Here is a 21,046-nt window from a genome sequence, read left to right as displayed (position 1 = left end):
GATGAATTACCAGAAGTGCTTCTTCTCCTACTTACAGTGGTGTGTAACACTGTCGTCCGGGTAATGAAAGAGCACCATCTCATCCCTCCTTCAATTTTCCACGTTCTTCTTGATTGAATTTGAAAGAATTTTAATGAGTTCTTTGTTGGAAATAGCTCTTTTTTATTTAGGAGATTTCAATTTTGTAGAATATTGGGGAAATGCCATGTCATAACATTCAAAGACGGGGTCCAAGTATACCACCTGCTTTACTGAACCATTTCCATGGGATAATTTCCAGAGATGCTGATGTGCACACAGACTAAGGCTATTCTCTCACACAGTCTTAATAATGTAAGTGGGAAAATCATTTTGAAATTGCTTGTAAAAGGTCATTTCATAAAATGCTATTTCTTTTCATGATGACAGCTGCCCTTATTTAATTTTTTCTCTTTTTTTTGGTCCACTTCCTTTCTGTATGAAATTCAAATCATATTTTTAATACTCATTCTAAAGGCAGAGATAAAAGCCTATGATATTAACCTTAAGTACTTTTTGATCGGAACAAAAAGCTGAGAAACAAAGCACAGAATGCAGGGTCAGATTCAGTGCCGGTGTGAAGAAGAAGACTGATGATGACTACGGTTGTAATGAGTATTTCATACAGCACAGCAGAAGTCCCAAAGAGTGCTTCCTAGAGAAGACTATAAACTGCTCTCTCACAAAGCCTTACCTGATAAGACAATCCAAGCTTATCTTGCTCAGCGGTGACGGGAAAGAGAATGACAGGGAGGATTTTCCGTCTTTACTTTCCTCTTTGTGGACACCTTTGAACTCCCGATGGCTTGCTCATCACAGTTCCCAAAGAGCTGTCCAGTTTATAAAGTGGTTTATCATGGCACCATGTGAAATTGAGAGAGATCATTCGAAATTCAAGCAAGCAAACATCATCCCAATTGCTGGTATAGCACAACATGCCAAATGCAATATTACCATGTTTTACAGCAGCTGAGGGCGTAGCTTATAAAATTACCGACAATTATATTCTGACATAAATTCAACAACAGCTTCAGCCATACATTAATAATGTGTGTTTTTTGTGACATAATTTTGACATAATTGTATTACTTTTGCCCCTTATGAATTGCAAAACAGCAGATGGAATTAAGGGCGTTTGCCGGAATGAATCAATCAAACATCTGGGTCGGGAGGCCTCTGTCATTACTCCTGATTTAATGTGATAGATCCCCTTTCAGAAGGCCACCCCAGCTCCATCCATCACCTGTGCATGAGGTTACTCACTATTTCTCAGCTAACTGAGAGGACAGGCTCTTATAGAAGAAAGGCGCATAGTGAATGGAGGGTGTTTTGAAATACATTGAGTGTGAGATTGTGCCAATGCCTTTTGAGGCAACTGCCTATTTTAGTGTGTGCATAATTACATAACGCAGTGCTTTAAAATAAGGGCCGGGGGTTGAAAGAATTATAGAGAAAAAAAGGCTTGAATACTTAATTGCCTGTAACTGCATGAATTAAATTTGTTATTTTTGTGCACTGTGAGTTACTGCTGGTGAGACAAAGAAGAGCATTAGTCTTGACCTGTCGCTTAAGAAACGAAATAGTTTCTGTCTGGGCTAATTATAAACAAGTTTTTTAATTGCTTCATCAGCTACTCATCTTGCAATAAATGGCACAAATGATTTTAGTATTTTGCTCTAAGGAAGATCCATTGGTCTGCTAGGCTGTGTTTACGTCAACTACCGGTTCCAGTTTATTAGCTCACACCATTTTTCAAACAACAATTTATGTCTACTTTAAAAGGTGACTTGGCACTCATGTATGTCTTTGCATTAATGTCTCACAAAATGATATATAGCTACAGTTGAATTAAAAGGCCTGTTTGTTTTCATTGTGAGCAGTTGGATAGCGTCAGTCGGCTCAAATAAAACTGTGCTAAGAACTAATTTGACATATAACATTGGTGCACAGAACAAGTATCCTTTCATACTGCCCATTGAAATACATTTTAATCATATATATCATAAAACATAGATATATTTATTCAATTACATGTCATGTGGTGCTCTGGAGGAAACATAGGAGTGGCAAAAAATACAAAAATGCATGAGTCACCAAAGCCTGGGGTATTTTTTGTCTGTCTTTTGCCTTGAATGATTTCAGAGCTTTGTGGCAGTATTTTCTTTTTTCATTTAACTTTTTTTTTCTCCTCCTCTTTTCTTATAAAAGGTATTGGTTTTAACCACAGGGCAGGCTTTCTGTCGGGGCAGATTTCTGTCACGAAGTGCTTATTGAGCGTAGCACCTGTCAGCTGCACATTCGGAGGCAGCTCCCGACGCATGGTATTATTCACCCCCAAAATGAAACATGCTCTGAGAACCTGAGGCTAGAGATGCAGCTTGGCAGTGGCACTGGTTGCCCTGCAGGCCTCCTTCTATCATGCCCAAAACAGTAGAGAAATGTTAATGTAAACAGATCATTAGGGACAAGCCTGTTTACTGTCTCTGTTTTTCTCATGCAGGGAATTTGGCCGATGGAAAGTGAATAACTTGGCTGTAGAGCGACGGGATTTTCTGAACTCCCCCTTGCCTCTCACCTCAGAGTTTATAAGGAACATTCGACTCCTGGGACGCAGACCCACTGCCCAGTTAATTACTGACAACCTGATCAAGAAATATGGGACCCATTTTCTACTGTCAGCTACACTAGGAGGTAGAATTTATTTATTTATTTATTTATTTGCTTTGTGACACATCCTTCTGGTGGTTTATCACAAAGGTCATTATATCTACTTTAACTGAGCTTGAAAACCAACTCGTTTTTCAAAAGAAACACTGATAGATCTCATGCATATTTACTCTCAATTTCCACACGGAAAATCACTTCTGACATGTTTTGCCTCCTACTGCTTTATAATGTATTACTTCTTCCACTGTGTGTTTTGAAGGGGGGTGCAGGTGTAAACAGAAGGCATCTTTGTCCACAATAGGTTATCTTTCTGAAATCTGCACACATTATTTTGCTCAGTTCTCAAACTCGGAAAAACCTACGCTTACAAGTTACTTCACGTAATGCAACAGTATTGGCTGTACACAACTGATGTGACTTTCACTGCTCTGGAAAACAAGCAATATTGTGTAAGGTTAGAGCATGAAAATGGAGATGCAAGTCATGGCTTTGCTGCTGAGATTTGCCAGGAATACAAACTGAAGAGATAATCACAGAGCATATACTGTATAAAGATACAATCACACTGATATGCTTTATATTATAGGGCTGGGAACTGACACAAATTTCCTGAGTTAATTCTGCTTTATAAGCATTCAGTTCGATTTCGATCTATTTATAGTTAAAATGTCCATTATGCTGACATTATCTGCTAGTGCTGTAAATAATAAAACACAGTGTTTTAGGCTTATTTAAACCGGTAACTCGTCTTTTTTTAACTGTTCATTAAAAGCTCATACGAGTCATGTGTTTTGGGAATCAGGCGACACTTGTCGTGCAAAGGTTTATGATTCACTCAAAAGAGCCAGTTCATATTTGTTTCTGAATCAACAAAATAACATTTCTAGCCATTTATTTGTAGTACAAGATATTTTTTAAATTGCTTTATAGTCAATACAAACTGTCAACTCACATTCCAAAAACTCAACCCAAGATATATTATGATTTCCTATGCCATGGTGCTGAAGATTCAACTGGAGTCTTCAATGCTGAAAAGTAGTGCTGGAAACACTGATACTTGATACAAATCCACTGAAAATAATTGTAATGAATGATCTTGGGATTTTAATAATCAACGTAATAAAATAATGAAGGATTGTTCAAATGAAGATCATGGTTAATTAGAAAATCATGATTTTTGCTTAGCCCTGTCATCAATCAGCTTAGAGGAACAGCTTACATCAGAATCCATAATTGATTCTGCAGGTGCACAAAATAGATAATTTCTTACTGTAAACAATTTTATATCATTCTCTTTCATTTTGTCTAGGAGAGGAGGCTCTGACTATATTTGTGGACAAGAGGAAGTTGAGTAAGAAAGCAGAGGCGAGTGACTACACAAGTAACAGCACGGCTGTGACTCTGGAGGCCCTGCACCAGCTGGCTGCCTCCTATTTCATAGACAGAGAGAGTACTCTGCGAAAACTGCATCACATCCAGATTGCTTCCACTGCCATCAAGGTATGTCATTAGTCAAGTCAGAGCCCACAGCTTCGTTCTTTCAACTCCTCAAGAATAATAATGTACAGTGTAGCAAAGGGCATTTTATTTCACTATCCCTGTTGCCATGATCCTGCTATGGAATGTGTCATATGCTATGAGTGGGTATCTAGAAATGTCCATTCACTGCTGTATATGTTCTGCGAAGTGAGAAAGGAAAACTAGCTTGGGTTGTACATGTTATTCAAGAATGAGATTTATAGATGGCCTACGATGATGAGTATGGTGTTGTTTCAGTGTTGCAGTAAATATTGCAACACTGAAATTTAAAAGGGCTTTAGTTTTTAGTAAATTTTCCAGTCAACTTACTGGATTGCCCAATTATCACATTGTCAAAGAGTTTTTACTGACTCTGTTATTCTCTATAACAAGGCTGATGAGAGTTTAAGAGATTTTGGTCCTCAGATTTGACAAAATGTCTGGTTACTGCATTTTGCCTTTGCATAGCAGTATTTAGCCTAATTTTTCTGTATTATATGGAAGCTTGTTTCCGCCACAGAATAAAACATTTTAAAAGATAATTGCAACTTTTTATCTTAAAATAGCGAGTTGACATCTCGCAATTCTGACTTTATATTGCGAAATAGCAAATTTATATCGTGCAATTCTGGCATCTTTTCTCAGAGTTGTGAGACATAAACTCGCAATTGTGAGTTATGTATATATATATATATATATATATATATATATATATATATATATATATATATATATATTCTGTGATTGAAACAAGATGACATAGAATTATGGTACTGAAACAATGATGGATTTGTATCTTCTATAACCAGCTCTAGATGGAAGTTTCAATAGTTTCAATCAGAATTACAGATATACTTAAGTGACTGACCATCTAGAGCTGGTTATAGAAGATAATAAAAGTTTGCTATTTTGCTTTAGTACTTTAGTATATCTATATATTGCTTGCTTTTATTGAACTGCATACATAATAATCAAATTATTAAGCTTTTTTAAATGCGCCTTATAGAAGAAAGCATTATTAGTGTGCATCTTGAGAAAAAACAATGGCACGGACATATTTTAAGGTATTTTAAAACAGCTCAAACATGCATTTTATTTTGGGACTTGTCTGTGAAACCAGGGGTAAGTGTACTGAAAAAGTACCAAATGAAAAGATAAAGAAAAATAAAGAAAATAACACTTGGACATATTTTTTTTCCCCTAAAGTATTACATGAAAGGGCTCATCATCAATAAGTGAACATAAAACAAAATAACTTTAATAATTTGCCCATTTTTAACATAATTTTCTTTATTACGTCTCGAAATCATGTTTGCCATATGTCATGCCTTACTTTCTTAATATTTATAAAAAGATAATAAAAATTCTCACATGTCAGCACAAACTCATTTTAATACCCAAAGAAAGCTTTATGCTTCATATTTGTCATATACTCTATAATGATTCATTCAAAGCACTTCTCGCAGTTGCTGTTACACTTTTGCTGACAGCCATTAAAATTGGTCACACAAAGCTGTACAAATCCCCCAAACAGACATTTGCTCTATCACAGCAGCACACTGTTTGACACATATATTCCAGACCACACTTTGATGACCCCCCCCCCCCCCCATCCCATTACTGTATATACAACAGCGCTTTCCCTCGGCACAGAACTGCTGCAATGCTTAGACGGTTTTATTACAGTTGGGATGGCAGATCTCAGGTGTCAAAGCTATGTTTGTCTATTGCTGGTGAGAAAAGCAAAAGAGCTCTGTGAGTGACGGAAGCAGCCTGCCAGGCAGGACGGTGAAGCTCCAACCGGGCAAGAGAATGAATCACAGAAGCAGCAGGGGCCTCTGCCACACGCATCATTTCCGCAGGGCGTTGACCCATGTCTAAATTTCACGGGACAGACAGAGGCGAACATTTCTCCATATGAATTCCAGATTAAACAGAGCTAGAGTACAGAATGAGGTTTCTAGCTCCCCCCACTGGGCACCGTTTCCTTTCATTGGAAAAGCCTATTAGTGTGGGTCGGTATCTGGCACTGTGAGAGGGAAACACAGGAGCAAACCACTCTACAAAGTTAGGCTTTATCCCACCTTTGTGGTCCTGCCCAGGTTGTTTGTCTAATTTGTGAAATCGCGAGCCATTCTGCAATCGGCGGGGATCATTTTGCTCATGATTTGACAATTTCTTCATACCAGATCAGCCAAGCCAGAATTGAATTTCTAGCAGCAATAGCTTCTGAAACACACACCGCATCAGATTTGTAACCGCAGGGAGACACAAACTCTTTTGCAGAGAATTATCTGTTGTGTTCTGTTATAAGTAACATTTTTTGAAGCAAAACCATCCATTCCATGAAACAGCAATTTTGGCTAATGTTCTGGCAAGGTGCTCTCAATGTATTGAACAAACATTCTTCCATAAACAGAAATATACTGTGTTCGTTCAAAGTTGTTTGGCCTTTAATAATATTCTCAAAACGTAACATAAAAACTTAATTTTTACAACCTTCATGGAACGTGTTTTGGACATCGAACTCTACGTCTTCATAACCAAGAAAAAATGTTTTATTTAAAAAAAATTGAATGTTTTGAAAGTTCAGAGAACTTTTTCAGAAATGACATCTTCATAACTTAATGTGAATGTTTGCAAAATGTTCTAAGCGCATATTTTGTTAGCTGGGCTACTCTCAGCTGACATCCCTCCATTCTGTCCAGTCTGTTTTTGTGTTTGAACAGCATATTCAGTCAGATGGCCTCCTGTCTCAGTGAGCAGTTCGTAACCAAAGTAAACTGCATGGGGACCAACTTTTGCAACAAGTCAAAGTCCTAGCTGTGCGAGAACATGCATTGAAAATCTGGATATGGATTCTTGTCTAGTGTTGTTTTCAAAAAGAAGTGCTGAAGCTGTGGTATTTGTCCATCTGTGAAATTGGAGTAAAAAATAACAGCCTATAAGCAAAACTTGGTAGCTTATACCTCCTGTCAGAATATTATTTGAGGTCTACTGCAATATTTGAATGATCATTAATAGCTGTTCGCTATGCCGCCTGAGAATCAACAGCAGACTGTTGATATTTCAGAGTAAGCCAGAACAGCAGAGGATCACACAAATCCAGGTGGCCTATAATTTGCCATTACAAGGTATTTTGTGACATGCAAAATATTTGCTTTGAATAACAGCTGTTATCTGTAAAGGAAATCTAATATCATGCTGCAGTTCATATGGTGCATTAAATAATAAAGCATATAGATGTATCATCTGATTGTCAGATATGGTCATTGTAAAAAAATAAAAAAAATAAATAAATTGCTGCTGAGCTAAGCTTAGTGCTTTATTGCAGTTCAAGCTTTTATTTAAGCAATGGATTCAAGCCATATATTAGAGTGCAGTAAAGTTAGAGGATAGTAGAGTGCAGTACTTGTATGTATATATATATATATATATATATGGATTTTTATTTATTGTTAATTAATTAATTTCTTCAAATTCTTAAAAAACAACATATACAGTATTTGATCAAAAATACAGTAACAACCATATTTTTGTGAAATATTAATACATTACTCTTGCGTCTTCAGTGACACGCAATCCTTAAGAAATCATTCATGTTGATTTGCTGTTCAAGAAACATGTATTATTATTATCACAGTTGAAAACAGTTCTCTGCTTATTTTATTTTTTTTATTTATTGTTTGGAAACTGTGACTGATTCTTAAAGAAATGCATTTTTGATAACATTTCAGAGAGTAAAGAATAAAGAGCCTGTACTGTCACTATTAATCAATTTAATGTATCCCTACTTTGTAAACATATTTTATTCATTTCTTTCCAAAATAAATCATACTGACCCCAGACTTTTGAACAGCATTGAAAGAGTATATAAGATTGTATAACCCTGTGCAACATTAAAGGTCAAGTTGCGTCAAAAAAAAAAAAAAAAAAAAAAACACCTTACCCTAAAAATCGAACATCCATATAGTGCAAATCTACTTGCTGCAGAGTTCCCTGTTACCAACATTGGACTCTTCAGTGGGTTTGTGATGGAGTGGCAGAAGACAACCTTGTCTTACCTTGTCTAACTGTCAGCCTGGAAAAGATATCGTCTGACAGGCTGAATCGAAAGAGATCACTGAATTGATGAAGGTTCACTGGCACTATGAGAGAGAAAAGTGTGAATCAATTATGCGTGCTTCTGAGTGTCATGAAGAGAGAAGGATGACTAGAAAAGAGAAGGAAAAAAATTGAGTGTGATCTCTTATTGCAAATGCGGACAATAGTGGGGCTAGCTTGCAGAAAAGGTCAATTGAGATGCCGGAGTCAATAGGGCTACACAGAGTCTGACCATTATTAAGTACCCTCAGCTAAGGTTAGATAATGTTTTGCATTGTAGAGAGAAATGGGCTTCTGTTTTCTGTGTGGGTGTGAAAGAATCTCTGAATAGGGAAGCTAATCAATTAAACATTTCATAACGGAAAAGGGGGGAAAGAAACATTGCAGAACAGCTTGCTTGGCTCTCTCAATAAGATGAGAAGAACTGTAAGTGATTATCTGTGAGAGGACCACCACTGCATGTGCATTATCACCATGTCTGAGTCAGCAAGCACAGGAAGTTCGTATAATGCATCTGTTCACAGCCAGGCTGCTTTATATTCCTTTTAACAAGGAACACAGGGGAAAGGAGTTTATTTTTCATGTAAAATACCACGGTACAGTAACCATGTGATGAAACGAATAATTCTGTGGTGTAAATTTTGTTTCCCAGGTAACTGAAACAAGAACTGGCCCTCTCGGATGCAGTAACTATGACAACCTTGATTCTGTCAGTTCTGTGCTGGTTCAGAGTCCTGAGAACAAAGTCCATTTGCAAGGTATAAAATAATTTGTTCAAATCAAGTATTTTAAGTTTTAATACTGTGAGAAACATTTTGTTTATGTTTCTTTATGGCTCTTTCCAAAAGCTAGTGGGCTCCTTTCAAATTATTGCTCTTGACAGGACAAATCAAAGGTACCTGATTTTGCTCTTAAGTCCATTTTGACATTGTGTATAATGTATGCATTTGTCAGGCTGAGAGGCAGCTCACTAGGTTTGGAACAGAGTCAAAATCTTTGTACTTGTACTTTAAAAAAAAGTATTGTTAAGAAGTGTTGGCATGTGGCACATTTCAGGTACCGCGGCAGACATCCAAGTTTATCATGCACAATTCCGTTTTTTTTTTTGTTTTTTTTTTTTAGGTCTTTAAAGAAGTATCTTCTGCTCACCAAGGCTGGCAAATATTTCACAATATTACTGTTTTTGCTGTATTTTGGATCAAATAAATCCAGCCTTAGTGAGCCGAAGAGACTTCTTTTAAAAAAAAAAACGTAAACATCGTATAGATTTAAAACTTTAAAAAAGGTAGTGTACGTACAGTATGTGTGCACTAGGTGACCCTACGCTATCTCACGACCAATTGGTACGAGTGATTAAAAAGTGGCTAATTCGTACTAATTCATACGACCTCACTCGTACGAATTTGTACGATTCGTCCAAACCCACGTGATGGGTAGGTTACTAGGTTTAGGGGCGGGGTCAGGGGTAGGTCATTCGTACGAATTCATACAAAAAATATGTACGATTTAGCAAAAACGTTACGAATTAACGTTACTAAATTGTTACGAATTAGCCACCTCGTAAAATTCGTACGAATTCTCGTGAGATCGGGTTGGGTGACCACATGACCCTCTTAAAACCGCTTAACTCTGGTGACCCAGTGTTCTTATAACAATCTTTCTTTTTTTTTTTTTTGTATCTGAAGGTTTGCAGGTCATTTTGCCAGATTATCTCAGAGACACTTTTGTCCAAGCAGCTCTTAGTTACATTGCCTGCAATGGAGAGGGAACATTTGTCTGCCGAGACAATGACTGCTGGTGCAAGTGTGACCCCAAGTTTCCAGAGTGCAACTGCCCCTACATGGATATTCAGGCCATGGAGGAAAGCCTTTTGCGAATCTCTGAATCATGGGCTCTTACCTACAAAGAGTTTGAAGATTCAGGTAAGAGATTCAATTCAATCATATTTCATTTGAATACTTGAACTTTTTATTCAGTTTTTCATAAAGAAATATCTCAATCACCAGCCCAGCTATGAAAAAAAAAATGTTTTGCAAACGTTCCCATTAAGTTATGAAAGCGTCATTTCTAAATGTTCTCTGAACTTTCATAACGCCCATTTTTAAAAATGTTTAAAAAAATAAATAAATAAATAAAAGATAAACATTGTTTATGTGCTTACGTTTTGAGAACATTTTTATTATAAACCAGATGAGGGAACATTCATATTAACGTTATTCAGCAAGGAGGCAATACATTGAAACATGTAATACATTGATCACAAAATGACAGTAAAGACATTTATAAAGCGACACAAGAATATTTTGTTCATAACTGAGACAACCATGCCAAAATATTTGTCAAATTTCTGAGAACATTCCCTGATAGCTGCATGGACTGCACAGTCTTTGACCCAAAGCAATACATTTTTATTATTTGTAGCATATTATGCCATATTTTGAAATGTTATTATATAATTATAGTTAGTAAGTTATAGTATTTTATATAACTATGTAATTTACTCCAGTCCAATCATTGCTGATGATCAACTATTTAACTAACTTAACTAGTACTTTGAATAAAGTCTATTTCTAAATAATTTGCTCTAATAGGCCAGACTGATGAAACATGAACAACTTTTAGTGAATCCTGACATTCGCCAAACAGTGCCCTTCAGAGACCATGTTGGATTAGAAAAAAGATCCTGCTCAACATATTGCCTTACAGTATGTTGAGGAGGATTAATCACCCATAAAATGCTTTATTGCCCATCCAGCATCTTTCATCAAGCGTATGAATGAGAGCACTTAGCATAATGTTTAGGTACTGTATTACTGCCTGTCGAGGTCAACCATTAATGCTTGAGCAAAATTTAAACGATTGGATTTTTATTTTTTTTATTTCACACTCTCATCTTTTTTCCGACTTCCCAAAATATCCCTGAGTTCAATTACTTTCGAAGTTTATGTATTAAAGCTAACAGGAAGAGCCAGATATACATACTTTCTCAAGTATCATAGATGTGTCCTTCTGTTATGGAAATCAAAGACATTCAGCATTCTGCCCCATCAGCTAAAATGAAATGCTTTGAAGGGGCTCCTTGAAAAATGTCTCTTCAGTGAAACGATTCCTTCTTATTGTCAAGCAGAGTGAAGTATAAAGGCAGCGCATCCAGGCATTTAGCCAGTGTTCAGTCAAGTTTACATGACAACACTCCTATATCTGAAATAACTTTTCATTTCTCCTACAGATGAATTCAAAACATTTCTGATGAGGCTGCCACAGAATTTCTTCCTTAACTCTTCAATGATCCAGCATTTGTGGTCGCTGGATGGTGTGTTTCAGCGGCGTTATGAGCAGCTGGAAAGCAGCATGAAAAGTATCTTCAAGCGAGCCCAACGAGTGGTTTACAAGCTCTTCAGCCTCAGTAAGAGGTGCCAAAAGCAGCCCCACATCAACTTACCACGGGAAAGGTGAACACAACAGGCTCATTATCTCCTCATTGTTGTGATGATAAATACACTGATACTTAATTCTGAAATGGAATAATGTCCTCATTTACTGCATCAAGTCTTCACATAGTGTTTATCATGATTACTTGTGTTCATGAGTGGCCCACATTTCAGACTCCATGGGTTGCGGAAAATAATTTTTGTCAGCGTGCCTCAGAGTGAAAAGAAGCACGAGCGTTCCTGTCTCTTTTGTACAGGTCTCTTTTGTAACTATACACAGTTATATGGTTAATAAGAAAAATGTGAAAGGGGTATTCCACCTTAAAATCAAAATTAATTATTAATTTATTCACCCTGGTGTTGTTCTAATGTCGTATGGCGACATCTGGGCGACATGGAGTAAACTGTGGCACTAATAGAGTCTCACAAATTTGCACGTCTTGCAGCCATGCAGAGAAAAGGTCAAAAGTTAAATAATACATACCATTTCAGTTTGTTTTTCATAAAACCCTATCACATATCCCCAGAATAATTGGAATACACGGCATGTGTCGTATTCTGTGATCCTTTTGCATGTATTTTTTTTTTTTTTAAGTGTAATGCTTCTTGCTATTCTCTGTCATTGTATTGACTTTTATGGTCCATGAAATAAATGAGGACATACATTAGAACAACACCAGGGTGAGTAAATGATGACTTAATTTTAATTTTAGGGTCAACTACACCTTTAACTAATTAAATCAGAGTTTTTCTGTGATTAATCATAATTCATAATTCATAAATAAATCTTAAAGGTACTATTTACATATTTAATTCACAAATCAATTAGAGAAATTAATTTATCATTTAATCTATATCTTAAAATTATTTCATCATTATTGTATCATTGCCATTGCCATTTTTGAACCCACCATTTGAGAACCTGCGATTTAATGCAGTCTTCATTTTATTTTTTGACTTTTTCAAATCCTTTGGTATCAGAACATTTATAGGTTAACATAAAACACGAAGCAATTGTGACATGCTGAATAACATTTTGTTTTGCCTAATTGGCACATTTATTCAAAGAAACAATATGTACTTGTCTTTCTTTGTGAAAAAAAAAAAAAGTATCTTTTGTGGAACAGAATTGTTTGTGCTAGTTTTAATCTTGCCATCTGCTGCTGTACCAGTTTCGGATACATGACAATTTAATCTCAACAATCAGCGTTTAGGCAGACTATAACTGATGTTTATTTTTCCTAAAATATAGGCCGCTGTCGTATTGGCTGAACCACTTCCAGTCTTTACTATACTGCTCTGAGAACAACCAGCTAGGCTCCTTCTCAGAAGAGTTGCACACCTGCATTTGTGCATATGACCACAGTTCCTGCCAGGTACCTACACCATGCTCTGTGGGTGAAGGTCCCGCTTGCGCTGCTTGTGCTAGCGACAACCATACACGCTGCGGCAGTTGCAATGTCGGCTACACGTTAAGTCAAGGGTCCTGTCGACCAATGGTGGCGGATTCCACAGAAAACTACCTGGGCTTTGAGACTGATCTTCAAGATCTGGAGCTACGCTATCTCCTACAGAGAGCCGATCGACGCTTGGAGGTCCATGCTATCTTCATCAGCAATGACATGCGTCTGAATAGCTGGTTCGATCCTTCGTGGAGGAAGAGAATGCTGCTCACGCTAAAGAGCAACAAATACAAATCCAACCTAGTCCATATGCTCTTAGGCATCTCCATGCAAATTTGCCTTACTAAAAACAGCACTCTGGAACCTGCGCTCACTCTTTTTATCAATCCCTTCGGAGGGAGCCACTCAGAGAGCTGGTTAATTCCTGTAAACGAGAACAATTTTCCAGACTGGAAGTCTGCTAAGCTGGACCTTCCGCTGGAGTGCTTTAACTGGACCTTGACTTTGGGCAACAAGTGGAAGACCTTCTTTGAGACGATCCACATTTACCTGAGGAGCCGTATCAAAACTCCCGGCGCTGGGATCAATGAGAGCGTTTACCTGGAGCATTTAGAAATGGACGACCCTACAAGAAATCTGGGGTATATGAAGATCAACAGCATTCAAGTGTTCGGTTACAGCATGCATTTCGACCCTGAAGCAATCCGGGATTTGATCCTGCAGCTGGACTACCCGTACACGCAGGGCTCGCAGGACTCGGCCTTGCTCCAGCTGCTGGAGATCCGAGACCGGGTCAACCGACTATCCCCACCAGGCCAGCAACCTCTGGACCTGTTCGCCTGCTTATTACGCCACCGTCTCAAACTGACAGCTAATGAAGTGGTCCGGATTCACGCCTCACTCCAGTCCTTTAATTCCCGTCTCCCCAATTCTCTGGATTATGAGACCACTAAACTTTGTAGCTAATGGCTAAAGCAGCACAGCAGAAAGCAATAGAACAACTGTAAAAATGCAGAGTAGACTGTTAAAGTCAAAGCTGCAATGACTTTTAGTGGGCACTGAAAACGTTTTTTTGTGACTTAATGTTCACTAGTAGATCATCTTGCTCAGAAGAACAGACTTATTTTTATTGTATAGTACACTGAGATCAAAGAGGCGGTTTGAAAAATATATGGAGTGTTTGTTTGTAATTTTTTATATGGTTTTTTTTTTTTTTGCTTCAGTGACAGTGCACTTTCCTTGGAAAGAATACAGTGATGTCAGTCATTTTTTGTAGATAAATTGTTATTAAAACATCATGGTTGTAATGGAGTAATGGCTGCATTATTTATCAGCATATTTTTATTGCTATGTGACAGTTTAGTTTATTGGAATATGAAACACATTTTATATTTGCAATGAGTGCACTTAATGAGGAATTAAATACATTGAACATGATATACTACTTTGATAAAATAATAATGAAACAGATTTATTAATATAATTATGCTTGTTAGATTCATGTCTCGTCTCTCATTGGAAGAGAGAATGTAGTTTTATTTTAGCCTACTCTAAGCGTTACAGCGTGTTGTTTTTTTTTTTTTAATTCACTATAGAAACAATGTCCTGTACATTAGTGGTATAGAGGAGTTTATCTTGATTTTATTAGATATTATTTTATTAATATAATTTTTTCCCCTATATTACATGTCCCATTTAAACCACATTGGCATGTAACTCGTTTACAAGTTGGCTTAGAACTTTTTTTTTTTCAAAAAGTTCAATAAAAGACAAGGTGCTGTGTCCGAAATCGCATACTCTCCTACTATATAGTGTGCAAAAAACAATATGACAAAAGTGTATGTACATAGTATTCGAAAAAAGGTAGGGGGAAAGTATTCGAAAAACGGTAGGGGGAAGTACACAAAAACCCTCCTTCCACTATTATTCTGCAGTGCACATTCGATGGATATGAGGCTATGGGAGAGGATTTATGAATTTTAGCAAATTAAAGCAATTGATGCTTGTAGGTCATGTGACAGCAACATGCCAGATGTAGTATGTCTGAAATTCATTCATAGTTACCCATATGCATACTAGGCCTATAGAACATACATTGTAACAGTCAAAAAGCAAATTCAAATGTAGTACCTGACAGTATGCGATTTCGGACCCAGTGAAGGTATAGATGTTTTTTTTTTTTTTGTTTTTTTTTTTTTTTTAGTTAGGGATGTTTAAAGGCATGGAGGATGGATCAAAAATGTAAATGGGTCTGTGAATATAGTATTGGTCAAACTTGAATGGAACCACATATATGCAGTGTTTGGGGCTGTATGTTTTTATTTACATTCTAACTGAACCTTTTTTTTCACAATTTGGAATTCAGGGTTTGTATTTGTCTAAGTCTGTTTTTATTATTTTTAATTCATGTCTTTCATAGTTGAAAACTGGCTTTTATTTACCATACTTTGTTACATCAGAACTTTTATCAAAACAGTTTATCTTATACCATATATATATATATATATAAATGAGCCTTACATTAGAATGTAATGTAACAGTGATGCCAAAATCGGGCAAAGATTGTAGAATCCAGTGTGCCTTTGTGAATACACACAGTCTTGCTTTACTTTTTTTTGGCCACCTCAGTACAATGCATATTATTTTGCCGTTCACGCTTGTCAGAAATGGAAATTAATGTTGTTTCCCCCCCCTTCGGTTCAGCTATTTCTTACTTTTTCTCGTATTACAGTTCATTAATTCAGACAGTGTGAATGCTAATTAGTTAGAATCAACACATGATGACAGATTACCTTAATGCCAACAAAAAAAGTGTCAAACGACCTCTTCATAATCTGTGCAATTTGCACCTTTTACCTAGAATTAGCACAATGAATAAAAAGAGCCTTACCTAACTCCCTTAGCTACATCATTTTTTCAATGTTTACATATTATTGTGCTGAATAATAAAGAAAATGTTTCATGAACAACAACAGATACATTTCAGACAAAGGAAAGTTTTACATATACAAATATTGCAATACACATTGCAACACTTGCGATACACATTGAAACACTGTCAAAACGTTTGTTCCTATGGGATCTTTCTATTGTCCTCGAGGCCCTGAAAGCTCCCCCTTTTGAACCACTTCAATCCGTGGATCTGAAGTACCTTTCACTCAAAACCGTTTTTTCTGACAGCCTTGTCATCAGTTAAACGTGTGGGAGACCTACACGCGCGTGTCTCACGCTATCTAATGGGCGGGGATACACATGTTCTTTGTGTTGTTTGTTTGGGAGTGCAGCATGACCAGTCAGCTCTCGAGGGGGCTGGCTGTAAGCACCGAGGGTGGTCCCCACCGAGGGAGAAAGGTGTTCACATCTTTTTTATTTATTTACTAAATTCCATTTATCATTTACTACATTTCCTAAATAGATATAGGTGTGGTTGGAAAAGTTTATGTGTACCTTTGCCTCCTTCGATTCTTGTCTTCTGAATGGTCCGTTGATCTTGTTGAACACACGTTTGAGTGATAGTGAATCAGCAGCTTTGAGCAAACCCCGACTGTAAAGGTAATTACACACATCTTGTACAGCAGGTGTTACACAGAGGGAAGTGAAGTGCTGGAAAACCTTCAAGAAGTTGAGTTGGAGGTCATGAATGCTGCAGCATGCATAATAGAAAAAGTTGATGAACAATGCAGTTAACTGAACATTGTTGTCAACCAGGTTAAGGGCAGTGTTGCACACGTGTTTGATATTCTAGATGCAGTGAGTCAGAAAGTCACTGGTTTATCTAACTCATTTCAGATCATGTCTTCTCTGAAAGAAGCTCTCTGCTGCAGAATGTGTACCAGCATTCTTAGTATGACCATTGTAGTTGCTGCATGCTTTGGCCAATTGGAATGGTGTGGGGAGTGTGTGCAGACCTACATGTATCTCAATGGCAATGATGCATGCTTTTTCTGCAAGACTGCAGGGTTCTCCAGCAAACTTATGTTTCTCTGGGGTCTGAGTGAGGTGCTGGAAAAATTGAGATGATCATCTTCTAAACGGAAGATCATCCAATGCAGTTCAAGTTATTACAATGGCAGCATTCAATTTTGTTTAGATAAAAGTTCTGTCAGTTTAGAGTTCTCTTAATATACCAAACTTTTTGGGCATCATACACTTCATTTGTTTTGTGTGGAAGATGAATAAAAATGTGATCATCACAAATAGTTTTATTACAATGTTTTACTTTGTGTGAATGCTTTTACTTTCAAACTTTGTGGGCATAGTTAACTGTAGGAAGTAATATTTCATATTACTTTAATTTTACGTTGTTGACATTGTCATTTCCGGATACTATTCATTAAAAATGAACAAGTTATTTGCAAATGGACTTCTTGTATGTATATATATATATATATATATATATATATATATATATATATACATTTATTATTTTTTTTGACTGTCTTAGTGATTTATTATTCAGTGCCTATTCTATTCCTACAAACCTTAAGTGACCTTTTGGTCACCTTTAAAGTGAGTGTTTATACGTGTGTCTGCTTGCAGCGAGTGTATGTGTATGTGCGTCGAGTGTTTATAGGTGTATGCATGGAAGTCTATATGCGAGTTTTTATAGGTGTATGCGTGCTTTAAGTTTATATGTATATGCAAGTTATTCACAAGTGTATGCATTCATTACTAACATAATATGTATTGCTATGGATTTTTGTATTAGTGTGCATGTGAGTTTGAAATTCTGAAAATCAGATAGTATGTATGCATATGCGAGTAATTTAAAGGCGTATATGCACGTGTGTTATGCATGTATTGATAAGCGAAGTTTGTTTTAAACCCTACGTGGCACCTCATATCGGCACTCTGTAAAATCCAAAAGAGTAAATGATCTACAGTTGTGCTTCCAGAAAAAAAGAATCTTCTTAGAGAGAAGAACTAATTTTGTCTTCCTCGAGCATCAAACCGCAATGCAGCTACTGCAACGTTTTTACATGTGAAACACCCCATGCTGTTGCAATTACTCTGCGAACACAAATGACCAAGGGAGCAGTTACTGCCAGAATGCATACACAAATCACCTGCTTGCTGCACCGAGAGCCTGTAAAATGAGAGCTTGTCAGTTGTGCTGCAATGAGTTGACACGTTCTTGTAATGACAAATATGACAATAAGAAATGGCAAAACATTACATGGACAGTCGATCTTTCTCGCAGCCTGACAAACAATTTATCATGCTGCTGTATTTGTAGTGAAAAAGCTGTGGAAAAGAAAAGACTGAGGATTGCATTATATTTACTGTGCAGCTCCTCTGATGAAGATGGAAAACTCTCCAACACAGACAGAGATTAAAGAAAGAGCATACATCAACTTAGTAGGTTAGCTCTTTATTCACTAAGCACTCTGAGGCAGAGCCCCAAAGCTTGATCAATAGTGGCCGGGTTGCCTCCTTGATCTCTTCAATGTAAACATTGTTAAGTTCTTGTGATTCACGATGAAGATGCATTGCTAACTTGACACAAACTTTATCTTGGGTCTCACTATAGGTTTCTAGAGGGCCAGATACTGCAGTGAACTGGAGGCAGGCAATAGGTAGCTGTCCTCTGCCAATAAATCAATGTGCAGCTTTATTACCTGAAAGAACAAAAGGATCTGCAGGGAGATCAATGCCACCAAGAACCACAGACTCACAAACCAGTGGCATTTTGTTGTCCAGGGCAAGAACCACATCTACAGCAATTTATTTCTCACACTGCCATTTCACTTGATGTGTTTTTTTATGAACATGATCAACCACAATTTTACATCAAATTAAAATTTACCGTTCAATCGCGTCATACATTCACTTTGCTGTCATTGTGGCAGAACTTTCAACGCATTCTCATCCTTTAACGTCATATAGAACGCTATATGACAAAACGGCGCTATACTACGCACATGGCACCCGTTATCATTAATATAACACGTGCTGTGAGGGCTAAGTTTAGGTGTGGGGTAGGGTGTGCGTGTCATATTCACGCTAAAGGATTTATAACGTCTTGGGTTCGCGTGTTATATTAACGATAAAGGGTGCCATGTGCGTAGTATAGCGCCGTTTTTGCATATAGCGTTCTATATGACGTTAAAGGATGAGAACGGGCTGGAACTTTATATGCACGCTCTATAATAGATTATAATAAAGGATTTTCTCATAACAAAGCATCAAGGCAATTAACATTGAGAAACATTTTAAAGTCCTGTTGCTCCTCCAATGAATAGTTCCAAACAAGTCACAATAGAATCAAGTTAAACATCTGCATTATTACAAGTATTATCCTTAAACACATAAAGTTAAGAATATAAATTATAGAGGTCACTAATCTTAGATATGCACTGAAGAAATGGATTGCCTCCAGAAAAGCCATTTTAGGAACCCCGCTGGCTGGCATAAACAAGTAAGAAAAAAAAAAAAAAAACAACTAAGAGGACACCACTGTGCTAAAAGTTGTGGATGGTTGGACTTGAGAAAAAGTACTTTGACAACATTCCTCACATGCAATATTATCTTTAGAAACTACATCCTCTGTAGTTTCTCTACAGAAAACTAAAATGTTCCACTCCTGAAGGATTATGGAGTCTCACATTACCCCCCTTGATCACAACAAGTGGAAGCATTCCCTTATGAGAGACTGCACCTGCTTCAAACTGAACTGTTTGATGAGCTTTGCTATAATGAAGAGCCAGAGGAATTAGAAAATTAGCATACAGTTCCCAGAATGCAACTGCATCAGAAATGAATTAAGTTAGAAATAAAGAGTAAGGCAGATTACTTATACTTCAATACTATATGCACTTAACAACAATACACTTTATGGATTTATGCATTCTCATCATTCCAACAAGCATGATCATAGAAACGTTTAAATGAATCGCATTTTCATTTAAGTTCTCCTGGCACTATGGTTATGATAACCTACTAAAATTAGACGATTTAGGGTTATTTTGGTGAGCATGAGGTCTGACTCAGTGAGTTGCTGGTGAGCCAAACATCTGATTCTGGTAGCTGAGGAGGTGATCCTAAAGACAAGTTCAGCCTGACAGAAACAAATAGGACCCAATCAGTCCCAACTCACAAGAACCAATCTATGCTGGATTTCAAATTGCCAACAAATTGCTTTTGGGGATCCCTTAGCTGGGTCCTAAATGCATCTCTTATTAGATAATCCCCTTGTACACCAAATACTCATCTGGGATTTTTAGTGGTCAGAGCAGGAGCCATTTATGACAGGACTAAGGCACATTCGAGGAATGTTTTTTTTTTTTTTTTTTTTTTTTATCAGAGAGCCTGTTTGAGACTTCTTGTGTGATTGTGCATGTGCATTAGTATATGCAAATTCAATTCAATGAAGCACTTTGGTTGAACTGTGAAAGAATATCGACTTTAAAATGCAAACTATTTGCCTCACCAAGCATATTGTATCTGTGCATATTTTAATTTTAATTTGGTAGGTTGGAACAACAAATGATGCATAAATACAATATGTTGATGGCTTTATAAATTCAGTGGAATATCTGCTGAGTCTGTGAGAATACTCAAGCAACTAGACAAGTAAATACTATTACAGAACAAAACATTCTTCTTGAATTTCTGTGACTTATACTCAGCTAAATTTATAATTTATTGTGTTCCAAAATGTAACATCATTTGATGATGACACCTCAAGCGCATTGGCACAAAAAGTAGATTTTTTTTTTTTTCAGTAATATTCAGGCTAGGTTAAATGACATTTCAAAAATACATTTGTTCATTACAGGATCCAAGAATCATTTTTTTTAGATTCAGATTTTCACGAGGTGCTTCACATGCATTTAAAATCAAGTTAATGAATTTTGAAAAGATAATGCTGTAATGAAATTAAATTGTAAAAGAAAATTATGAACA

General features: G+C 36.8%; 1 protein-coding gene across 1 annotated transcript in view; it reads left to right on the top strand.

The window, feature by feature from the left end:
• Positions 1-17,338, top strand: part of brinp3a.2 (BMP/retinoic acid inducible neural specific 3a, tandem duplicate 2) — a 32,692-nt gene extending 15,354 nt beyond the window's left edge. Inside the window, exons 3-8 of the mRNA XM_039647770.2 lie at positions 2,519-2,709; positions 3,995-4,185; positions 8,960-9,065; positions 9,993-10,229; positions 11,537-11,759; positions 12,991-17,338. Coding sequence (XP_039503704.1) covers positions 2,519-2,709; positions 3,995-4,185; positions 8,960-9,065; positions 9,993-10,229; positions 11,537-11,759; positions 12,991-14,107 — 2,065 coding nt within the window. The 3' untranslated portion in view covers positions 14,108-17,338. The remainder of the gene's footprint in view (positions 1-2,518; positions 2,710-3,994; positions 4,186-8,959; positions 9,066-9,992; positions 10,230-11,536; positions 11,760-12,990) is intronic.
• Positions 17,339-21,046: the final 3,708 nt, after the last annotated feature.

The sequence above is a fragment of the Pimephales promelas genome, chromosome 8 (genome assembly GCF_988280905.1).
Source record: "Pimephales promelas chromosome 8, fPimPro1.hap1.1, whole genome shotgun sequence".
Taxonomy (NCBI): Eukaryota; Metazoa; Chordata; class Actinopteri; order Cypriniformes; family Leuciscidae; genus Pimephales; species Pimephales promelas.
The sequence above is the reverse complement of the archived record's forward strand: the minus strand, read 5'-3'. Positions and strand labels throughout refer to the sequence as shown.